The following is a 21,504-nucleotide window of genomic DNA, read 5'->3' on the forward strand; positions in this document are numbered from 1 at the left end:
CTGCTTAAACAATTACACATTCAGCATTCTGTTTATTGAATTGCATCTGTATGTTTCATTAAAAATATTTTACATTTCTTGGATACAAACATTCATGTGATTAAGGTGTTTGAGTGTGTCAGGGAAACAGAGAATAGTGTCATCAGGAAGGTAGATTCATGTTCCTGGACTTCTAGCAAAGTAATTCAAAAAGGAATGTTCACAGCTAAGACACAGATTAAGATGCACCCAAACTTCTTCAAGATAGCTACTAGACAGCAGCAGTAACTGAAGGTAACACTGGCAGAGGAAGCAATGGTAGTGACACTCAAACTAAAAGTTTTGTTAGTACTGTGCAGAATTCCTGATAAACTTTCCTTGCCATGGAAACCCTGTGATGAGGCAGTCAAAAATGAAACAAGAGATAATGCTGCAAGATGAGACTCCTACATTGGAAAGCACCTAGTCAGCAACTGTGGAGCAGAGGACAAGTGTGGATAGCTCTGTTGTCAGTGACGCAGCTAAAGGTAAAGGTTCCCCTTGACAAATTTTTGTCCAGTTGTGTTCGACTCTAGGGGGCTGTGCTCATCCCCGTTTCCAAGCCATAGAGCCAGCATTTGTCCGAAGACAATCTTCTGTGGTCACATGGCCAGTGCGACTTAGACACAGAACGCTGTTACCTTCCCACTGAAGTGGTCCCTATTTATCTACTTGCATTTGCATGCTTTCGAACCACTAGGTTGGTGGGAGCTGGGACAAGCAACGGGCGCTCACTCCGTCGCATGGATTCGATCTTACAACTGCTTCGTCTTCTGACCCTGCAGCACAGGCTTCTGCTGTTTAGCCCGCAGCGCCACCACGTCCCACCATGCGGCTAGATTAAGGCTAAAAGGATGTCTAGTGGCTGATACGCACAAAAGTGAATCCAATATGAACAACACATATAACATGTAACATGAAAAGTATAAACAAGATAAACTGGAAACTCTAAAGCAAGAAATGAAACATTTAAACATTGCAGTGCTAGATATTGGTGAACTTGAGTAGACTGGAATGGGATATATGTTCAATCAGGCAGCTACAAAGTGTTCTCTGGAAATGACAAACCCAGAAGAAATGGAGTAGTTCTAATACTGAAGCAAGATGTAGTGTAGGCAGTTGGGGGGGGGGCTATCGTGCAAAGCCTGACCAAATAATGCCGTATATTAAAATTTATCAACAGAATCACCATTCAAGTCTGTGCTCCAACTGCAGATGCTGAAGAAGATGAAATCGAAAGTTTTTAGGCAAGCATCCAGATGGAAATTGATTGCACACCAAAACAAGACTTGCTTATGATCACAGGTGAATGCAAAAGTAGGACACAAAGCAGAACCGTGAATCTGCGAGAATCCAGCAGAGTAATGTTTTCAGGTCCTGATGGCAAAATAACTCACGCAGACACGTTCAGCTTCCTCCAGCAAGACACCTGTATTTTATAGCATATACAAATATACAAAGCGGCAGCACAACAGCATGGAATTATCAAAGTGAAGGGTGGTACATGTTCTCCATACATTTCATTTATATACACTTAAGCATCTGCCGTTGCCCAATCAGAGCAAGTGTTGCATCATCCAGGCACCACCTCTCCAGAGTCACTGTGACTCAGCATTTTACACACCTGGATATCATGGCAGCTCATCAATGCTTCTGTTCTGTTCAGATCAGGCCTGTAAATTTTTAATACTCTGACAGTGAGTGGGTTCAAGTTTGGGCACCACTTTCTTTCCCTTAATCCCCCCAATTGGGGGGGGGGGGATGTTTGAAGCAAAGGTTGTTTGCATCGACCTTTTATTAACTTCCAACTGGGTGTCATGGATAACTATAGTGGTGCCTCGCACAACGATAAATTCACACAACGATGGCTTTTTCTGAAAAATTTGCCGCCTCACACAACGATGTTTCCTATGGGGAATTTTCGCACAACGATGTCTCTTTTCACTCATTTAAAAGTGCCTTAAACTGTTTGAAACCTGTTTTAAATGCTTGGCATCGATAGTCCAGCTTGTGAAACGTAAGCAAACTTAATTTGGTGTTGTTCTGAGGCGTCGTTAATTTTTGGTGGATTTTTTTCTCTCTCATTGAGAAGCATTGGACGGACCGTTCAATGGCTTTCAATGGAGAATAAAAAAATTCACCAAAAATTAACGAAAACTCAGAGCACCACCAAATTAAGTTTGCGTAGGTTTCAGGAGGTGCGCTAACGATTGCAAGCATTTAAAACAGGTTTCAAACAGTTTAAGACACTTTTACAGGAGCAAAAAGGGACATCGGAAAAGGCTCTTAGATCTCCGTTTCCCTGCTTTTGAAGCTCTTTCAATTTATTGAAAAGTGAGTTTTAGTAACAAATATTTTTAATCATCAAATATAACCAAGCACTGTTTATTATATTGACTTTTTTAACTGTTTGGTCTCAGTTGAGACGGTGAGAACTATAGCAAAATAATTGCGGTGAACAAAAAAAGGTGAACACGAAAGTCAATCTGCTGCTTCAAATTGGCGTATTAGCCCCTTTTTTATTCCAAAGTGCAAGGTATAGGTACAAGCATTTTTGGGGTTGTCCTCTTTATTAGGCTGTAATCTGCAGCATATAAAGTTGATAAGTTTATGTTGCCTGGTCCTGTACACATCAAGTAGATCTCACCTCAACTCGAGACACCATATCAAACACCTTCCTCATCCTTTGATCAATTTCTATATATAACAAACACAAAACAAATGAAATAGTTACAATTAGAATGCAAACATTGTTACATTGTACTTGTTCTTATTGGAAATACATTTTGATATATACCTAAATGTTTTGTATATACTGTACCTAAATGTTTTGTATATACCTAAATGTTTTTTTAAAATTACCTATTTGTTTTCTGACCGGATAACTGACAGTTTTCCTGAGGTCAGTGCGTCAATGTCTGACTTTAGGTCTTGTGCAGTAGCAATCCATAAAACAGCATGGAGGTTGTCACCGGTGATGCGTGTTCTGTGCTTGGTCTTGTTCACATAGGTAGGTGTTCCCAACATAGACAGAACATGAGCAGCTTGACATCAGAGCTGTGGCATCAAAGCAGGCAGAGGTGGCAGTAAAGTCCTCAACTGCAGCATCCTGGAATTTTGCTCTCTGGCTACTGTTGCGCTGAAGTTTATTTTATTTACTTATTTATTTATTTAATTTATATATTCCATCTGAAAGTGATGTATTGCACTGTCAATATCAATAGTGAAAAGATTGACAAAGTTGGTAAAGGTGAAGTGCTGTTATTTAAAGTCAGAGAATCGCCAATCAAATTCATTAAGCAGCTGATCCACTTCGGTAGCCAAACAAGCATATGAAAAAGCATCTGGGAATGAGGTTGAGATGCTCTGACAGATAGGGAAGTGGGCAAGATCCATTTGGTCAAGCTGGGACTTCCATAGGTGCAATTTTTTTCTGAAAAGTTGTGATTGCATTATATATATTGCAGTTATGACTTGCTTCTTCCCAGCAGCCTCTGACCCAGTTGGGCAATAAGCGTTGTTATGTCACACAACATGCCAAAATCACACAGCCAGTTTGGAACTGACAGTTCAGGAAAGGGCTTCCCTTTTGCATGAAAAGAGAATTTCTTTCAAAAGCTCATATAATCACTTGAGAACGGTGCTCCTACTCAGCCACCTTACTTCTGTATGGTATGGCACATCCGTATGTTCTGTGCCCACCTCTATCAAAAACATTTGGAATTGATAATTAAGGCCCCGAGCATGAAGGAAGTTCACGGTTTTTGTGACTGTGTTATCCAGTTCGAGAATCTTGCCACACACAGCTGCTTGGTAGATAACGCAGTGGTAAGTTATTAGAGGTGTGTGGCAGTTACTTTTTTGCATTTTCTCATTCAACAGTCCAACCCAAGCCAGTTTTTTGTCCAACATTGCAGGTGTGCCATCAATAGTAAGCCCCACCAAGTTTTCCCAGGGTAATTTAATTTTACTTTGAGACTCCTCCACTGCAATGAAGATGTCCCATTTGTTGTCCCATGAATGGCGACCACATCCAAGAGCTCCTCACTGACAGACACGTCTGCCTTCATGCCTCTAGGCCTCTAAAAAATGGCTAGATGAACTGTAACTGTATTGCCAGTGCTTTCGTCCACGGCTAACAAAAATGCCAGATAACTGCGTGCTTCTTCAGCCAGTACAGAAAGACTACAGGTCAGAGTATGGGCACAGAGAGGTGCGGGTTAAGGAGGGGCAGTATTATTTTTATTTGTATGCCATATTTCTCCCAACAAAGGGACTCAAGGCATTATAATTCACACAGTTAAAAACACAGTAATTTAAATATTAAAAGACAATATATGATTTAAAATTAAATTAAAAGATTAAAACATGGAAAAGATTAAAATTATCTGCTAAACTTGGTTCAGGGATTCATTTTTGAAAGGATAAAAGGGAGGGGACCATCCTGATCTCCTGAGGAAGAGCGTTCCACAGCATGGGAGCTGTCACAGAGAAGGCCCTCTCCTGTGTCCCCATCAGCTATGCTTGTGGTGGCAATGGGACTAAGCGGAGGGCTGCCTCCTACTGGTCTTAACTGCTGAGAAAGCACGTATAGGGAGATACAGTCCTTCAGGTAGCCTGGACCCAAGCTTTATAGGTAATGACCAGCACTTTAAATTGGACCTGGAAATGGACGTAGCCACTGTAATTCTTGTAACAGGTGTGTTATATGCTCCCTGTAGCTGGCCCCAGTCTGTAGTCTGGCTGCAGAGTTTTGTCTCAGCTGAAGTTTCCAAACCATTTTCAAAGGCATCCCCACATAGAGCACATTACAGTAATCCAAACAGGATGTAACTAAAGCATGTGTCACTGTAGGCAAATCTGACATCTCAAGGAACAGGCGCAGCTGGTGCACCAGCTTTAGCTCTGCAAATGCATCCAGGAGTACACCCAAGCTGCAGACCTGAGTTTTCAGGGGGAGTGTAACCCCATCCAGCACAGGTAGTATCCCTATTTCCTTATCTCCCTTGCAACTGACCAGGAGCACCTCTTCTCTGGATTAAGTTTCAGTTTGTTTGCCCTCATCCAGTCCATTACTGATGCCAAGCACTGGTTTAGAGTCAAGACAGCTTCCCTGGAATTAGATGGAAAGGAGAGATAAAGTTGGGTGTCATCCGCATACTAGTGACACCAAGCACCAAAACTCAGGACAACCTCTCCCAGTGGTTTCATGTAGATGTTAAAAAGCGTGGGTGACAAAGCAGAACCCTGAGCAATGCCACAGGCCAATGGCCAAGGCATTGAGCAGGAGTCACTCAATACCACCACCTGAGTTCTCCCCTCCAGTCTTCTTTCCACCTGAAGGTAGGGATCCCTCCATCTTCATGTCTTCAAAAGTGAAAATGTTGGGAATGTCTTTTTAAGCCGTCAGTTAGGCAGGCAAGGAGAAAATATATATAAGGAATAAGTAGGAATAGCACATAAGTGGGGTTATAATGGCCTTTGCCTTGCTTTGTAGGGGCAGTTGTTAAACAAAAGTATTTTTCTCTTATTCAGGTAGCATGGTTCCTTGAAAAACTTAAGTAGATTCAAGATGATGTGGCAGGACTGCTCCTTTTTTACGAGCAAAACAGAACGTCTTTGTTATAACAGCATCACTGTGTACTGGGCTGTTCTGGGATATATTTGGAAGTGCTGGTTACAAGTGAGAAAGCCCAATAAGACTCAGGTTTTAGCTGTCTGAAGTACAGCATCTCTCCATGCAATCCTTGCTGTGTTCTAAGACGGACACCCTTATGTCCGCTCTGCCACTCTTAAGGGTATGTTTTGGTTAGGAACCTGAGGGGTTTCTTTTCAGTGGCGGCCCTCACGTGGGAATCCTAGACAGGAAGACTAGGTCATTTCATCTGGCAGGCTTTCAGCAACTGGTGACTAAGAGAGCTAAGATAATGCTGCATTTTTACTTTTCTGATGTGCCTCCTATTGTTTTAAATTAGTGTTGAGTGTATATTTAATTGAATTTTAATCTTATAACAATGTTTTCAGCTGGTTCCTGTATAGGGAGAACAGTGGGATATAAATAAAATGCATAAAATAATACTGAAGATGATAGCACTAATACTTCCAAAAAGCATGAACAAAGCAAAGTGTCTACAGAAATGAAATGGGTGCTTGCTAACAGGGTAGCCAGGATCACTCATTTTTAAAGGCTATTTTTAAAAACAAACTCTTACTGGAATTGAGACTCTTTCTATTAACTTCAAATATTTTTTAAAAATTGTGGGTCTAGGTAATTTTTGCTTTTGGAGAAAAATTTTTGGTGAGGCAGGGCAAATTTTGCAATGTTTTAATACATTCTCAAATGGGCCTGCTTGATTTTTATTTACTTTTCCAAGACTCGTGGGCCTTCGATTTTTGCTTATTTTAAAAAATTCTACAGGGTATGAGTGGTTTTTTTGTTTATTTTTTCAAGACTCCCTAGTGTGCCTTCTTTAAACCTCTGTGGTGGGTCTCGCCACTTTTCATGCCTGCATTTTTCCCTGCAATGTGGGGATCATCCCTCCCCCATTTTCCACTTACCAACCACAGTTTAGTTTTTCTAGTCTAAAACACAGATTATTGGTAGAACAGGAAAATATGTCTCGAAAGGAGTGCTTTTATGGTGTTGGAAAATTTTCTGGAGAGGGGTCAGTTTTGGGTGTTGTTATGCTCCTTGCTCCTGAGTAATCCAGTTCCTGTTCTAAATACATAAGAAATGTTGCATCAGACACTGGCTTATCCAGCCTGACATTCTGTCCATACAGGGACCAGGGAGTTGCATATGGGAAACCTGTCAGCAGAATAAGAGCAACTTGTACACAAGAGGCAATCTCTGCTGTGACAGCAGAGCATCTGGAAGGTTTGGCGGGAGTATGCTTTGGTATACATTTAGGGGATTCCTTTCCTCACCCCTACGAAGCTCATGTGCTTCAGTTTCTTTATGTGGGCTGTTGAGGGTTTAGAAGACTGTTTCACCTCTAATAATCTTGTGGCCTTCAATTCTGGTGACACTGCCCTCTTCCCTACCCTATATTGGTGACAGCCACCACTAGAATTGTACCTCATAAGGCTGCTTCAAAAAATATTGACAATATCCTGTTAAGTTGACTCTAACTTATACTTATCCTTTTATGTGTGATTTATCATGGCCTACTTCTGGAGGCACACTAGGATTGTACAGCTTGCCCAAGCCTATACAGGCTGGCTCTTCTGGGAGATACGGTGAGGAATTGAACGCACAGCTCCTGACTGTACAGCAAGGTATTCTTAATTCTCCAAGAGACTTGTAACTTTCTTCAGGCTTTTGAGAGGATAATGAACACCGAAGTGGAAAGCAGTATTCATTATTGCCACTGTTTTATTTATAGAAGCTAATGTTAGCTTTTTTAAAAATTCAAATGTCACGTAGAAGTTAAATAAATTTTATTGCAGTAAATTATTAGTTTGCAAGCCACATTAAGCAGAGGTGTAGGAATTTTAAAAGCAGGTGAAATCAAAGTAATTCATATTTTAGTGATGGTGCAATTTAGTTTTAGATCAGATTTTATTCATCTCTATATTGAATTATGCACACATATTCACAACAGAAAGAATTGCTGCAGAAGGTGTATAGACCTGCTTTTCACTCAGGTCAGTCAAGTGATCCTGGGGTTTTTGTTGATGCTTTCTGATATTTAATGCCTTCGGTCTTCTTTGTCCAACCTCTGAATGTATCCATAAAATGGAAATTTCCCATATATTTCGCAAGAAGAAAAAACAATTTTGTAGGCACCACACTAGGAATGGAGAGAAATAACATAAGCCACTGCAAGTTAAATTTCAGAATTTATCTCTTCCCTTTGGATGAATTATTCTATTTATTATTGTGCTGTTACTCTTCTTTTAAAAAAGGTTTTACTCAAGGTGGCTAAATATTCATAAAAGAAATTTAAATGGCTGATAAAATAGTTGGAAAATCAAAAGGGACAATGTCGTGATCTCAATGCAATTAGTATTTTATTTACCTGTACATACTAATAAAAAGCCACTCTAAACAAATGAAACTTAATCAGCTCCTCTTTCTATGTCTTTCTAAAACAAACAGAAAGCAACAGGAACACATTAGACTCCGATGGAAAGACAGTCTTCTCTACACCCTTAGATGAAACTATATTATCTATCAGACACAATCAGATGGTGCCTTTTTTCCTTATTTGCCCAAATGCAACATCGGAATCCATTACTTCCCGCCCCCCATATATTCAGAAATGTTAAGTCCCCCTCCCCATCTTTTTATCTCCTTGCCAAATGAAATGAGGCAGGTTGCCACTAGATTAAACATTTCCTAGTATGTAGCTTCTCTCAGTATGGTAGACCACTATTAGGTGAGTTTCTGCTATGAAATTCTTATACAGTATAGTAATTTTAAACATATCAGAGCCTGGCAAATAGAGCATGATAAGATGCATGAAAAGATAATGCAGGAAAGATAATGCAGATCAATTTTTTTTAATGCCTCCAGCGTCTGCATGTTATCTTTTCCTTCAAACACATTCCTGTAAACGTTTTCTGGATAATAAATTACTGTAATTTTTTCGTACAAAAAGTTCAAGATCTATTTATTTATTAATTATTTATTTATTGGACTTATATACCGCCCCATAGCGCTACAAGCACTCTCCGGGCGGTTTACAATTTTAATTATACAGGCTACACATTGCCCCTCCCAGCAAGCTGGGTACTCATTTTACCGACCTCGGAAGGATGGAAAGCTGGGTCAACCTTGAGCCGGCTACCTGGGATTTGAACCCCAGGTCGTGAGCACAATTTTAGCTGCAGTACAGCGTTTTAACCACTGCGCCACGAAATCTAGAGATTTCAGTCTTCAGTAGTGAGCTATAAGAACAGCCTATGGCAACTTGGGCTATTAACTATTCTACCCATACTGTTTTTCCAGTCTAAATCATTGCTCACACAAAAAGATGCATGTTGGGGTATTTCTCCCTTCTAGGGATAAAAAGAATAGAGGTGAGAGCAAAAGGTTTCAGTCAGTAAAAGAAAAGTGGCAGAAGTGATAGCATGAGTTAATAGTCCCTACCACTGTTTTGCACAAGTAAGGCATCCTCCTAATGCCAGATTTATACACAAGCTAAATATACTACAATTTAGAAGTTCAGAATATGAGGGACATCTAAATACAATACAAAAGAGAAAAAAGAAAACAGTTGTAATCTGGAGTTTCTTCAATAGCTGCCTTGAAGTAAAAGAAAACATGTTGGAAAATCCACTCATGATTGTCATGTGTAGTGTAGCCCCATCTCCTTTGGGGCCTGTAGCAGGCCCGTGAGAGATTATTTGAAATGAACTATTATCAAAGAGTGCCAAATTAGTTTTCCCATACAACTTTTGGGTTAATCTGAGTGTCTTAAAGGTCTATGGACATTTGAAAAACGCTTGGAAAAAATGTCGAAAAGTTGCCAGTGATTTGTCCTGACGCCGAGGGAGGCCCGGAAGGAAAGAACTAGAAACCAGGCCTTCTCGGCGGTGGTTCCAGAGATTTGCGCTGCACCCTCGCTGGGTACTTTTAAGAACCAACTAAAAACATGGATGTATAGGCAGGCCTTCTCTTCCAGTTAATTCCTGTCCTCTTTCCTTTTTTATTCTTTTTCTCTTTATTTGATTTATTTTGTATTTTTCCCATCTTGCAGAATCATTTAATTAATTAATTGTTATAAATTTTTCTTGAACTTATCCTTTATGTTGTAAGCCGCCTAGAGTGGTCGAAATGACTAGATAGGCGGGGTATAAATAAATGAATGAATGAATGAATGAATGAATGAATGAATGAATAAAAATTGTCCCATCTGCATATTCCAAGCTTCTAGACAGTAGGAACTAACAAATTCCTTTATTACAGAAAATCTCTGAGCGCTCCTTTTAATTGCTTACTGCTTAATTAGTATTTTAAAGATAGGTGGGCATAATCTGGCCCACACACCACATACAGCTTTTCAAACAAACTTTTGAACCTTTCCCTCTTTCTAAAGCTGCCAAAACAAAAGCAAAAGTAAGGTTTAAAAAATCCACATACTGTAAACACTATAAACAACAGCTAACTAGAAATAAATTTAAACAAGATGGAACAGATTTAAAATAGCTACAGATCAGAAAATGGTTTTGCTAATGTTTTTACAGGGGTGGATTATGCTGCTAATATTTGGTGGTTGGGGGGTGCCCCCTTTTGCATGGAGGTGGCCTCCAGTCTGTTATGCCAAAATGGAATGTGGGGTCTGTGGCCTTGGCAAGATTGCCTATCCTGCTCTAAAACATTTTTTGAGGGTAATCAAACAGGCTTTTAAAATTAGCTCAATAATGTTTACTTTATTTAGATTTATATCCCGCCCCTCTAGACAAAGTCTACTCGGGGCGGCTTACAAAAAATGATAAAATACAATAGAATAATATATATTAAAACTGAATAATACAAGCAACTAACTAGTGAATAAATACATTATCAAGATGGGAAATTAAAGAAACGAAACAGATAATTGACTGGAGGGAAGGCCTGCCTAAAGAACCAAGTTTTTAAATGGCTTTTAAAAACACCCAGCAAGGGAGCCAAGCGGATTTCCGTTGGTAGATTATTCCACAGCTGAGGGGCCACTGCTGAGAAGGCCCGGTTTCTTGTTCTTTCTTTCCGGGCCTCTCTCGGCGTAAGGCCCCTCAGCCATCCCTGCTGGCTTTGTTGGGTGATTCGAGTAGACCTGGGTGGGAGAAGGTGATCTGCCAGGTATCGAGGTCCCAAACCGTTTAGGGCTTTATACGTCATCATTAAAACTTTGAAATCAATGCGGAAACAAATGGGCAACCAATGCAGAGCAGCCAGGGTGGGGGAGGTATGCTGATATTTCCTCACCCACTAAGGACCCTGGCTGCCACATTTGAGTTCCTTCATTTGCTATTTAGAGCATGAAAGAATGCAAAATAGATATAAAATCAGAATAGGTTATTCTTACCTTTTCCCTGCCAGCAAGACGTGTATGCTTCGTGGCATAAAAAGATATACTTGATTCTGCAGCACAGCAGTCACAATTTTTGAAGCTGCATATTCTGCATCTAGAATGGGCAGGATGAGCGGCCACCTGTTAAAAGATATTGGAATTCTGAACGGTCAAGTTTTGCCCGGTGTTTTACCTCCTTCCAATTAAGTAGGTTTACATATTAATGCCACTATAGCATAATTCTAAATACATGATAAATAATCTTGTTTGTGTTTTAAACATACACTCTTACCTAATTAAAGAAACATTAAAAGTTCTGGTGGTGGGACTATTTAAAGCATTGAATGATAGCAAAAGTTTCAAACAGTGGGTAAGGGATGACTTAGTTCACATTAAGCTAGGTACAAATCCAAGTATTATATGAAAAAGCTCTGCTATGCAGTCTCTATATGCTGAAATGCACGTGACACAGGAGCGCCTCCTTACACTAGCTCAGATCATTTTTCCATCACTGTCCACTGCAGTGGTTCTCTACCGGTGGGACAAAATGATAGTCTGTGTGGGATTTTCCTAACAATTAGTGAGAATTTGTTTCCCGTGCTCTACTGCAAGTGTAGTGTGCCAACTCTTTGACTTGAGTTATCCATCTGTGACCTTCTGACCTAATAATAATTTAGTATTTGTTCTAAATATTTTATTTTTATTTATTTATTCGATTTTTACCCCGCCCCTCTAGACAGCATCTACTTGGGGCGGCTATTGTTTCTTTGTAGCTTAACTATAAATGATAATAAAAGAATGCTTGTGAATAAATATATATATGCATACCCAAACACAGACACACTTTCTTGGGGGCAAAACAGGCACTCCATCATGGTGGGACTCAAGTTCCCTGACAGAGTGATTAGTGGGATATAAAAAGTCTCCCTTTGCATTATTAATAGATCTTTTCACTGGAATGACTAGGGACTGAAGGGAAACTGGGAACCTTTGGCATACAAAGAGCATGTGCTACTGTATAGCTATGGTCCCTCCCAAGGATGAAAAAAGGAAAAGTGCATTAAGTTGCATTCACTCCTATTATCTACTTCTCAAATATACCTCTAAGAGGGAATGGTAAACATACACAAGAGTCTAGAACACTTGCTTGTGTCTACTAATTCATATGTTTAGATCAATATACATGGACTCTCCTCCATCGCCACTGTACTATCTGCTTCTTGAATGAATACCTAAGGTGTAGGTGAGCAGTGTTGTTATATGGCAACTCAGCTTCATTGTACCAACAATCAATTTAGTGCTTCACGTACAGAAGTATATGAGAAGTTAACTCACTTTGTTTGACAGCCATCAAACATTCCGGTGTTTATGAAAAATGGACAGACAATTGTGGATTTAACACCAGTCTTCCCCATTGACAGCATTTCCATAGCTATAGACTCGGCAAAGCCAACAGCTGCAAATTTGCTTGCACAGTAATCTGCAAAGTAGGAAGGAAGATATTGTAGACATGTAAAATTCATGTAAAGCAGAATTCATTTCATATATATCACCAGTGCCTGTGAATTCCAAAGTTGGTTGGCACTGCTTATTTTTAACAGTCCAAAGCACACTTAAGTTTTTACATACCCTTACTGAAAGAGTACAGTTCCTTGCTCTGTTGTTATATGAGGCATTTTCTTGAAGTTTATTAATCTAGCTATTCCTCATCCATTATATCCCTCATTTGTTTTTGCCGGAGCAATGAATCACAGCTTCACACTGGCGGAAGAGTGACATTTTATCTAAAGACTCCCTCAGAGGCCCATACGTGCCTAACATCTAGCATACCAGCTTTAGCAGCAATGTTTAGAGAAACCTCCCTCCCCCATCCCCTTTTGTGCCTCAATTATGTTCTGTGATCTAGTTACCAGTGTTGTGTACAAGTGCAGCATATGGTTAGATTTCCTAATTACTTCAAACACTTCCTCAGAAGCTACAGGAGGCTTCTGTTTCTTGTCTGGCCCCTACCATGCCTTTATTAGATTATTGGACAGATTGCTCTATAATTGTATCACAGAGGATTTCCCATGCTGTGGGACCTAGGAGGTCTATAGTTACTGCAAATGCTTACTCCCCAGTTTCCACACATATTTGTTAATGGTAAGTATGAAACACTGATTCATCGTTCTAGTAGCCCCAAATAACAGGGCAGCTGTGCAAAATCCTGGTAGCAAAATTGCATTTTGTTCTTCAGCTTCACAAAACCTGTTTCTGTGGAAAGCATTAAAAATACTAGCAATGAGGGTGGGATTCTGTTGGCGTAACTTAAGCTACATAAGACTGATGACAGCAGCAGCAGCGATAATTTTTCAGAAATTAAACATATCTGATTTCTATTTCAAGGCTCCTGTGTAATCCTTCCTTCGTTGGGAAGCAATGAGACCTGCAGGATAGGGAAGTCCTTAATTACAAAAAAAAAAAAAAAAAAAAAAAAAAAAAATCACTGCTGCCAGGATCACTTTACCAATGGCAGTGATTTTCTGTAATTAAAGACTTATTTTTTCCTGTCCCACTCCTTCCATAGCTTCCTCCCAGAGCATTGGGACAGAAGTTGGAAATGCACCTTCTGAAAATCCATGTAATTTCACATTTTCTCTACCCTCCATCCACTAAGTCAATCAGTCTTTATGAGCTTAGTTTTTATGCCAATACTGTATCGCCTTTTGTGTTGGCCTTGACCATTCTGTCAATCAGTGTTTTCATTTCATGTTTATCTACTGATATTGTTTTATATCTCCTGACTTTAATTTCTGTCACTGCCTTCTGCATAGTTTTATCCACTTCTGTTTTGTTTTCTCCATTTATCTTTTAAGCTTTTTCAAAAGTTCTGTTTCAAGTTCTAATGCATTCTTCTCCGTTATTTTCTTAATTTCCACTAGTAATCCAGCTTTTTTCCATTTTGCTACTTTCACTCTGAGTCACCTTTCTGTTTTTATCTCTATAAAAACCAAGCCAGGGCTTCCTTCTTTCTAGCAACTCTAGATAGCCAGTTATCAACATGTTCTGAAGATACTACTTCCTCTCTCTGCTTATCGAGGCTAAAAATCCAAGCTTTTCATAGAAATGACAGATGATTCAGCTGATTAAACTCTTTGCATTATGGCAGGCTGCCCTTGGAATGTCCTAAAATCTGAGAAGTGAGATGAGATTTTTCACATATCCAGCCCTTTGTCCTCACGCCACCCCTGGTCTTCTTCTGCTTCAGCATACAAACAGCCCATAAGAAACTTTCACATTGAGGGGAGAACACAGCAATTATCTTTTAAACTACTGTATGTATCCTCTTACAGAAAATGCATGTAACTCACATTTCCATATGCATATGCAGGATAATATTTCTCAACCTTGTTTCAGGGATTGCGAGCTTCAGTTTATCTGCTCTTTAGAAATGGGCATGAACCTTGGTTTGGAGCGTCATGCCTGTTTGTACACATTGGCGCCACAGGTGCCACACGTTCCCTTGTCTTGCTTCCTTGGATGGATCCCCCACTCATCAGCTGTTTGACCAGTGTATTCGCGAAGGCTTTCACGGCCGGGAACTAATGGTTGTTGTGGGTTTTTCAGGCTCTTTGGCTGTGTTCTGAATGTTGTTCTTCCTAACGTTTCGCCAGTCTCTGTAGCCGGCATCTTCGGAGGACAGCACCAGAGCACAGAGTGCTGTCCTCTGAAGATACCGGCCACAGAGACTGGCAAAATGTTAGGAAGAACAACCTTCAGAACACGGCCAAAGAGCCCGAAAAACCCACAACAACTGTTGGACCAGTCTCCAGCAGGAGCACAGGCTTCCCTGCCTGGCTTCCTTAGCTGGTCAGACAAAGAGACAGGACAGGCAAACCTGCTCTCTTCCTGAGGAATGGTTGGGCAGCTGAAGAGGAGGAGAGGAGCACATGCCGGCTGGTGTGTAGATCATTGGCTGGGGAGGTGGGGGAAGGGAATGTGCGGCAGCTGGGGTGTTGTATGTATGAACTGGCATGAACCTCTGAGCTGAGGTTCGTGCCCACCTCTACTGCTTATCATGTCCAGACCAAAGATGCCTCCCCCAGCCTGTTACTTTCTACAGTTCTACATCTTTTTTCCAACAGCAGTGGGTGCTGTTGCGTCCCTTGAGCGCTGCCTGGGGGCTGTACTGCATAATGGACTGAGGCTGAAGCCGGTCTGCAGCCTGGGGGTCCATCTTGACCCAGCGCATACCATGGAGTCCCAGGTAATGTCTGTGATCCATACCGCCCATCTACATCTTCAGCTGCGCTCCTATCCTGATGGGGTGCTCACCACTCTGGTCCATGCACTCTACATGAGGCTGCCCTTGAGATTGATGAGGAAACTACAAATATTCCAGAACATGGCCACCAAACTATTAACTGGGTTGGAAAAATATCATCACATTTCACCCACTCTGGTGGCCTTACAGTGGTTGCCCATTCATTTCTGCATTGGCTTCAAGGTATTAATGCTTACATATAAAGCCCTAAATGGTTTAGGACCTTGATAGCTGGCAGAGTGCCTTCTCCCACCTAGCTCTACTCGTGTCACTTGATCTAGCCAGGCTGGGCAGTTGAGGGGCTTGACTTTGAGAGAGGCCCGAAAGGAGAGAACTAGAAACTGGGCCTTCTCAGCGGTGGCCCCTTGCCTCTGGAACATCTTGCCCCTCGAAATTCATCTGGCACCCTCACTGGTAGTTTTTAAGAACAAGCTAAAGACTTGGTTCTTGAGGCAGGCCTTTCCGCCCTTCTATCACTTAGTTCCCTGTGTTTTTCCATCTTGGACGTTACTTACTTCTCTTTTTTGTTTGGATGTTGTCTGTTTTAATTCTTGGTTTATACTGCTTGGACTGTAAGCCACCCAAAGTAGATTTGTTTGAATCTAGATAGGCGGGGTAAAAGCCAAATGAATGAATGATGTGTTACGATACTTGATGTAAGAGCCAAGATTTGGCACCTAATGAATATTGAATGAAATGAGTCTTTGGGATTAACTCAAATAGTCAGTTAATCCACTCTGCAGGCCTCAAATCCCCTCCCCCCAAAGTTGTGTAAACAGTGAAAAAAAGTTGGCTGAAAATCCTTGTGTTCTCTCAGACATACTGTGGACTCTTTTCTCATTTTTTAAAGGGTTTTCACCAGCTCATGGGCCCCAAAACTCCATTTTAAAAAAATACTGTAAAGAAATAAAACCTTTTCCAGACACTAGAAGGTACAAATTGAGGTGGGGGGTTGCAGGAGCAGCCCTCCAAGGTGCAGGGATGGGACATTGTCCTTTGCTTTTCCATAAGAGTAATCTCTTGCATATTCTTTCCAAACCATGGTCTACAGACCAGTGCTAAAAAACCCAAGGGCTTGAGTGGTATCTTCAGATTTTTCTTCAGCGCATCTGCTGTGTACTAACCTGCCAATCCACTGACACCAAATAACCCAGCTGAACTTGCAATAGTCACCACGTGTCCATGATTAGAGGCCATCATGGCTGGAAGAAATGCTTTGGCAGTCTGTGGAGAAAAAACCACACAACTACAGTAGTTGTATTATAGCCAATAGACATATGATTGTTATGTGCTTTTGTATTGGTTGAGACAAGGAATACAGCCTAACCATGACTCTCTCTCTCTCTCTCTCTCTCTCTCTGTGTGTGTGTGTGTGTGTGTGTGTGTGTGAGAGAGAGAGAGAGAGAGAGAGAGACAGAGCAGTTTTTAATTTCTGAAAATTGCAGCTGGTAAAATCATCCTGGGGGTGGCGAGTTTTGAAACTTAAATATTCCCTCCTTTCCCCCCCCCATAGTTCCCAATGGCTTCTCCTTCATAAATGGAATCCCAAGGAGGTTGGGTGAGGAAGGAATTGAAATTTTCTCCAAAAAATTGTAGCTGATCATGTCATCAACCTTATGCAGCAACAGGATTTCACTACTTAGGTTTTAGTAATACAGATTTGCATACATTTCTAATTTTTGTCTTCCTTACAATTTACTTACTTAACTATTGGCCAGTATCTAATACTTTTACAGTTTCTTTTTAATTGTGGGAGCTTTCCTCAGTTTTTATCTTTTTACAACTGAGACTTTACTGTTGTCAGAACTTGGAGATGTTGGATCCAAAGTACTGTAAATATTTAGCAACATGTTCTCTCATCAGACCCATCTGGCAAAAATATGCAAGATGAAAAGCTGTGTATAGCTACTCTTCACACAGATTTTTTTGAGCTAACTGAATTCCTCTTCTCCCCTTAGATGACAACTAGTTCAACAGTACGCTTTTGGTGGGCTCTGACCTGGTGAAAAGTGCTTTTAGTCTAGTATGGGAAATAACTGCCTCTCTACTTCTGCTTCTTCCTTGATTGCCCACCAGGGGGCACCAACACCAAAATCACAGGCATAATTTTTTTCTGCAGCCTCTTACCAAGTATTTTCTCTTTGAATTTAAGAATGTTGATGGAAATCTTTGTTGTTGATTTTAAGAATGAATTTCTTTTGAAGTTTTTTTTAAATTAATACTCTTGACCTTAATGCCCTGACTTAAGGAGTAGCAGAGAGACAGACTTAATATGGAGATTTTTTAAAAAATACCAGGGAAAACCACCATCATTTTCTCCTGTTGCAGTGCAGTACAATATACTTTTTAGACCATCTCATGAAGAACAGATTGTTGAACTATGTGTCTCGAAACCATACACCTTGCGTCTCTCTCCTCCACCTCCAACCTGCTGAGTGAGCTCTCATAGTTCTTTATGTGCAGTCAAATTACTTCTGACTTACAGTGACTTAATAGGCTTTCAGGTGTACCTGAGATGTTCAAACTGGTTTACAATTACCATCCTCCAGTGACGGTCCAGGGATTTGAACTCAGATTTCCCAAGTCCTCATCTAATCCTCTGTTTATTACACCAGATTGGCTTTCACAATAATCATAATGGACTGTTTTCAGGACTTGGTACGAGGGATGTTGGACTTCATCAGTTCAGGCTGTGTGGCAATGGCCAAACATGGCAGGAACCAACAGCACACAAAGAGCTATGCTTTGTTGTAAGTATTAAGCACAAACCCACAAATTATCTTTTCCAAGTTTTTGTCATCTATCACAGACCCAAAACAATTCTCAGCTCCACAGAAACTAGGAATAAAGACAATCAATACGGCATACATGATTTGAAAATTTTAACCGATTAATGAAATATTCCATTAGGGATGTTTATTTGGATTCATAAATATTTAGAATCTGATATCTGATTCATCTTAACATATTCAAATCGGATAGTTCCAAATATCTGTAATAATAATTCCTAATATTTGGAGTCCCATTTAGTCTTTGTATTAGAAAACAAAAGGCTAAGTTTCAAATTGTTACAGAAAGAAGTGAATGTGAAACCTATTTCTTGGGCATCCTGGAATGATATTTTGAGAAATGAAACTTAAAAGACGAAGAGAACAAAACCAGCAAATGATGTTTATCTGCACCAATGTAATCTAGAAGCAGTCACAGACACCAGAAGGCATTTTTTTCACATTGTTTCTTTCTAAATAAACATACACAAGCTAGATAGCATTGGTCTGATGAAGGCAGTGGTTCCCAAACCTTGGCGCCCAGATGTTCCTGGACTAAACTCTTAGAAGCCTTCACCACTGCCCAGAATTTCTGGGAGTTGTAGTCCAAGAACGTCCGGAGACCCAAGGTTGGGAACCATTGGTTTAAAGTATTTAATGTCTATTGATTAATACATATCTTTATGCTAAAGAATTCCCTAAGAATTTGATGAGAAGCACTTTCCACTCCAGAAACCATGTTTATTATTTTCCCGTTTCATTAAAAAAAAAAACTAATTTAAATGTTTTCAAAAATATTGTCTACTGATTCACACTAGGGCAGAAGTGAGCTTGACGGAGTTCTAGTTTCTTCTGAATCCCAAGCTGGTGTTGCTGTTTGCAAATTTTCCATTAAGAATCGATGTTAATGAGATTTCATTAAGACTTCATGTCTGAGTCATTTTCTGCAGGAAATTCTGCCCTGCCCATCTCTTAATCTGAGCTAATTAACTTAGCATTTAATTTAGGGTGCAGCTACACTAGCAGCAGGGAGCAATAATTCAAACTGTTTGAAGGATACCAGATTACTAGCTTCAAATATTTGAGAATTCTTGCACAATTATTTCTTTGTCTATGCTTGCACGTAGTGGGCAACAAAGGCTAAAGATTGCCAGGATAAAATCTTTCCCCTCCTTATCTATAACTATCAAGATCTGCCAGGGTCACTGCTTTTCCTATGTGATGGCATTTGTTCGTGTATTAAAATTATTTTATTTATTTATTTGATTTATACCCCGCCTATCTGGGTGACTCATCCACTCTAGGCGGCTTATGTTGATATAACTCATATCCTCAAATTCTGATGAGTGGTTCTCTAGTATTTGTGCAACAACATGTCCAATATCTATGGTTCTGTTTAACATTGCAGGATTTTTTTCAGTATTCTGGAGTAAAAAAGTAAAAAGTAATATTTCTGTGAAGATCCTCACTCATCCAGGTGAGGTTATCTGGGAGTTGAGTCATGGCAACTGAACTTCTTTCTTGTTAGGTTGAAATATTTCGCTACTCATTCAAGTCATCAGTCTGAAGACAGTTGATAGGAGATCCCAGATATATCCTCCACATTGGTTTCCAGGGGGAAGTGAAACCAACGTGGAGGATATTATCAGGGGTCTCCTACCAACTCTCCTCAGTCTGAAGAAGCTACTTGGTTGAGTAGCAAAAGATTTCAACCTGATAAGAAGTCCAATTGCCATGACTCAACTTCCAGATATTCTGAAATACTGTGTTTAATGTCTGTCTCTAAACAATTCTTCTTTCAGTGTTTGTTACTCTGAACTAAATTAGTAATTTTCCATGCAATAATTTCATACACATTCTTTGATAGACACTATAAGGATTTAATTTTTTTTTTAAAAAAATAAATGTTTGTGGGCTTCTAATGGTTTGGAAAAACCTGTATCTGATTATATAATATCGTTGAAGCATGTGACAATTTCTACATACTGCTTGCATCTGAAGCCACTGCAGGTGGTTTCTTGGCTGGCCCTTTAAGATGAGGCAAAGAAAAGATTTTTAAATTTTTGTATAACTGATGCAGCACATCAGTGATAGTTGACATACAGTCAAAATATTTTTTCATTTCCCTTGCCCTCTGACTAGCAGGGGAAGAAATTATTTTGCCAATATCTTGAAATGGCTTGCTTATTAAGCCATCTTACAAAATTGGTAATTGGAAGAGAAAGGTTTATCTTGGATGTACAGTATTCTGGACATCACACAGGCTGGAGCTGATCCAAACCAAAACCAACCTACCAGCATCAGACAAGTGGAGGGGCCAGAATGGTGTGGGTAGGAATACCCTGTGGATGTGCTGGTGCAATTTAGCAAAGGCATGGTTTTTAAGAGCAGACCAGCCCATCCCTTTAGTAGCCCAAACAGTGGGCTAAACAGCCAGTCTAGTCAGCCTCTCAGCCTGAATTCTGTGAAATACTGGAAGATAAACGTATGAGTCCTATGATGTGGTAAGTGCTGTAAAGAGTGTTCTTTAGCAATCAAGAACCAATCCAAATTCAAATCTACCTCCACATATTTCAAAAGGCAATCATAAAATTCCTTACCCAAAAATGTGCCATTGTGTTCACTTCCATTGTTTTTTCTATCAGCAAATCGGGAGCATCCAAGAATTTCTTTCCCGTTACAATGCCAGCATTGTTAATCAAGATACTGACATCACCAACTTCCTTTTTCACCTAAAACAAACATAAGCTATTGAAATATTTTCTGAATCATGATATTTTGTTTAATAAATGTACACATTTAGAAAAAACACTTCACGGATTGCTGCCTTGTCATGGCGAAAGGGCTTGAGTAATTCAGAGAAAGTACAAGTAGCTCCAGAGCTAATGAAGTGGTTGGGCCAAAGCCGAAAGGACGCTCAGCCGGAAGAAATATCAACAACCTCAGATATGCAGATGATACCACTCTGATAGCAGAAAGTAAGGAATTAAGGAAACTTGTAATGAAGGTGAAAGAGGGGAGTGCAAAAAACGGTCTGTAGCTTAACATAAAAAAACCTAAGATCATGGCCACTGGTTCCATCACCTCCTGGCAAATAGAAGGGTAAGATATGGAAGTAGTGACAGGTTTTACTTTCTTGGTCTCCATGATCACTGCAGATGGTGACAGCAGCCCCGAAATGAAAAGACGCTGCTTCTTGGGAGGAAAGCGATGACAAACCTAGACAGCATCTTAAAAAGCAGAGACATCACCTTGCCGATAGAAGTCCACATAGCCAAAGCTATGGTTTTTCCAGTAGCAATTTATGGAAATGAGAGCTGGACCATAAAGAAAGCTGACTGCCGAAGAATTGATGCTTTTGGACTGTGGTGCTGGAGGAGACTCTTGAGAGTCCCCTGGACTGCAAGGAGAGCAAACC

At 40.2% G+C, this 21,504-nt stretch overlaps 1 protein-coding gene across 2 annotated transcripts in view; it reads right to left on the reverse strand.

Moving 5' to 3' along the window:
* Positions 1 to 2,506: 2,506 nt before the first annotated feature.
* The window catches only part of LOC110089703 (epidermal retinol dehydrogenase 2), a 38,317-nt gene continuing 19,319 nt past the window's right edge, over positions 2,507 to 21,504 (reverse strand). Inside the window, exons 3-7 of one of the 2 annotated variants that reach the window (XM_072998946.2) lie at positions 20,687 to 20,818; positions 16,443 to 16,542; positions 12,351 to 12,495; positions 11,031 to 11,156; positions 2,507 to 2,715 (exon numbers count right to left, since the gene is read on the reverse strand). In XM_072998946.2, the coding sequence (XP_072855047.1) occupies positions 2,709 to 2,715; positions 11,031 to 11,156; positions 12,351 to 12,495; positions 16,443 to 16,542; positions 20,687 to 20,818 (510 nt within the window). In that variant the 3' untranslated portion in view covers positions 2,507 to 2,708. Of the gene's footprint in view, positions 2,716 to 7,441; positions 7,812 to 11,030; positions 11,157 to 12,350; positions 12,496 to 16,442; positions 16,543 to 20,686; positions 20,819 to 21,504 lie in introns of those variants that run through there. The other variant, XM_072998947.2, reaches the window with a different exon arrangement.

This window comes from Pogona vitticeps, chromosome 4 (genome assembly GCF_051106095.1).
Source record: "Pogona vitticeps strain Pit_001003342236 chromosome 4, PviZW2.1, whole genome shotgun sequence".
NCBI classification, from domain to species: Eukaryota; Metazoa; Chordata; class Lepidosauria; order Squamata; family Agamidae; genus Pogona; species Pogona vitticeps.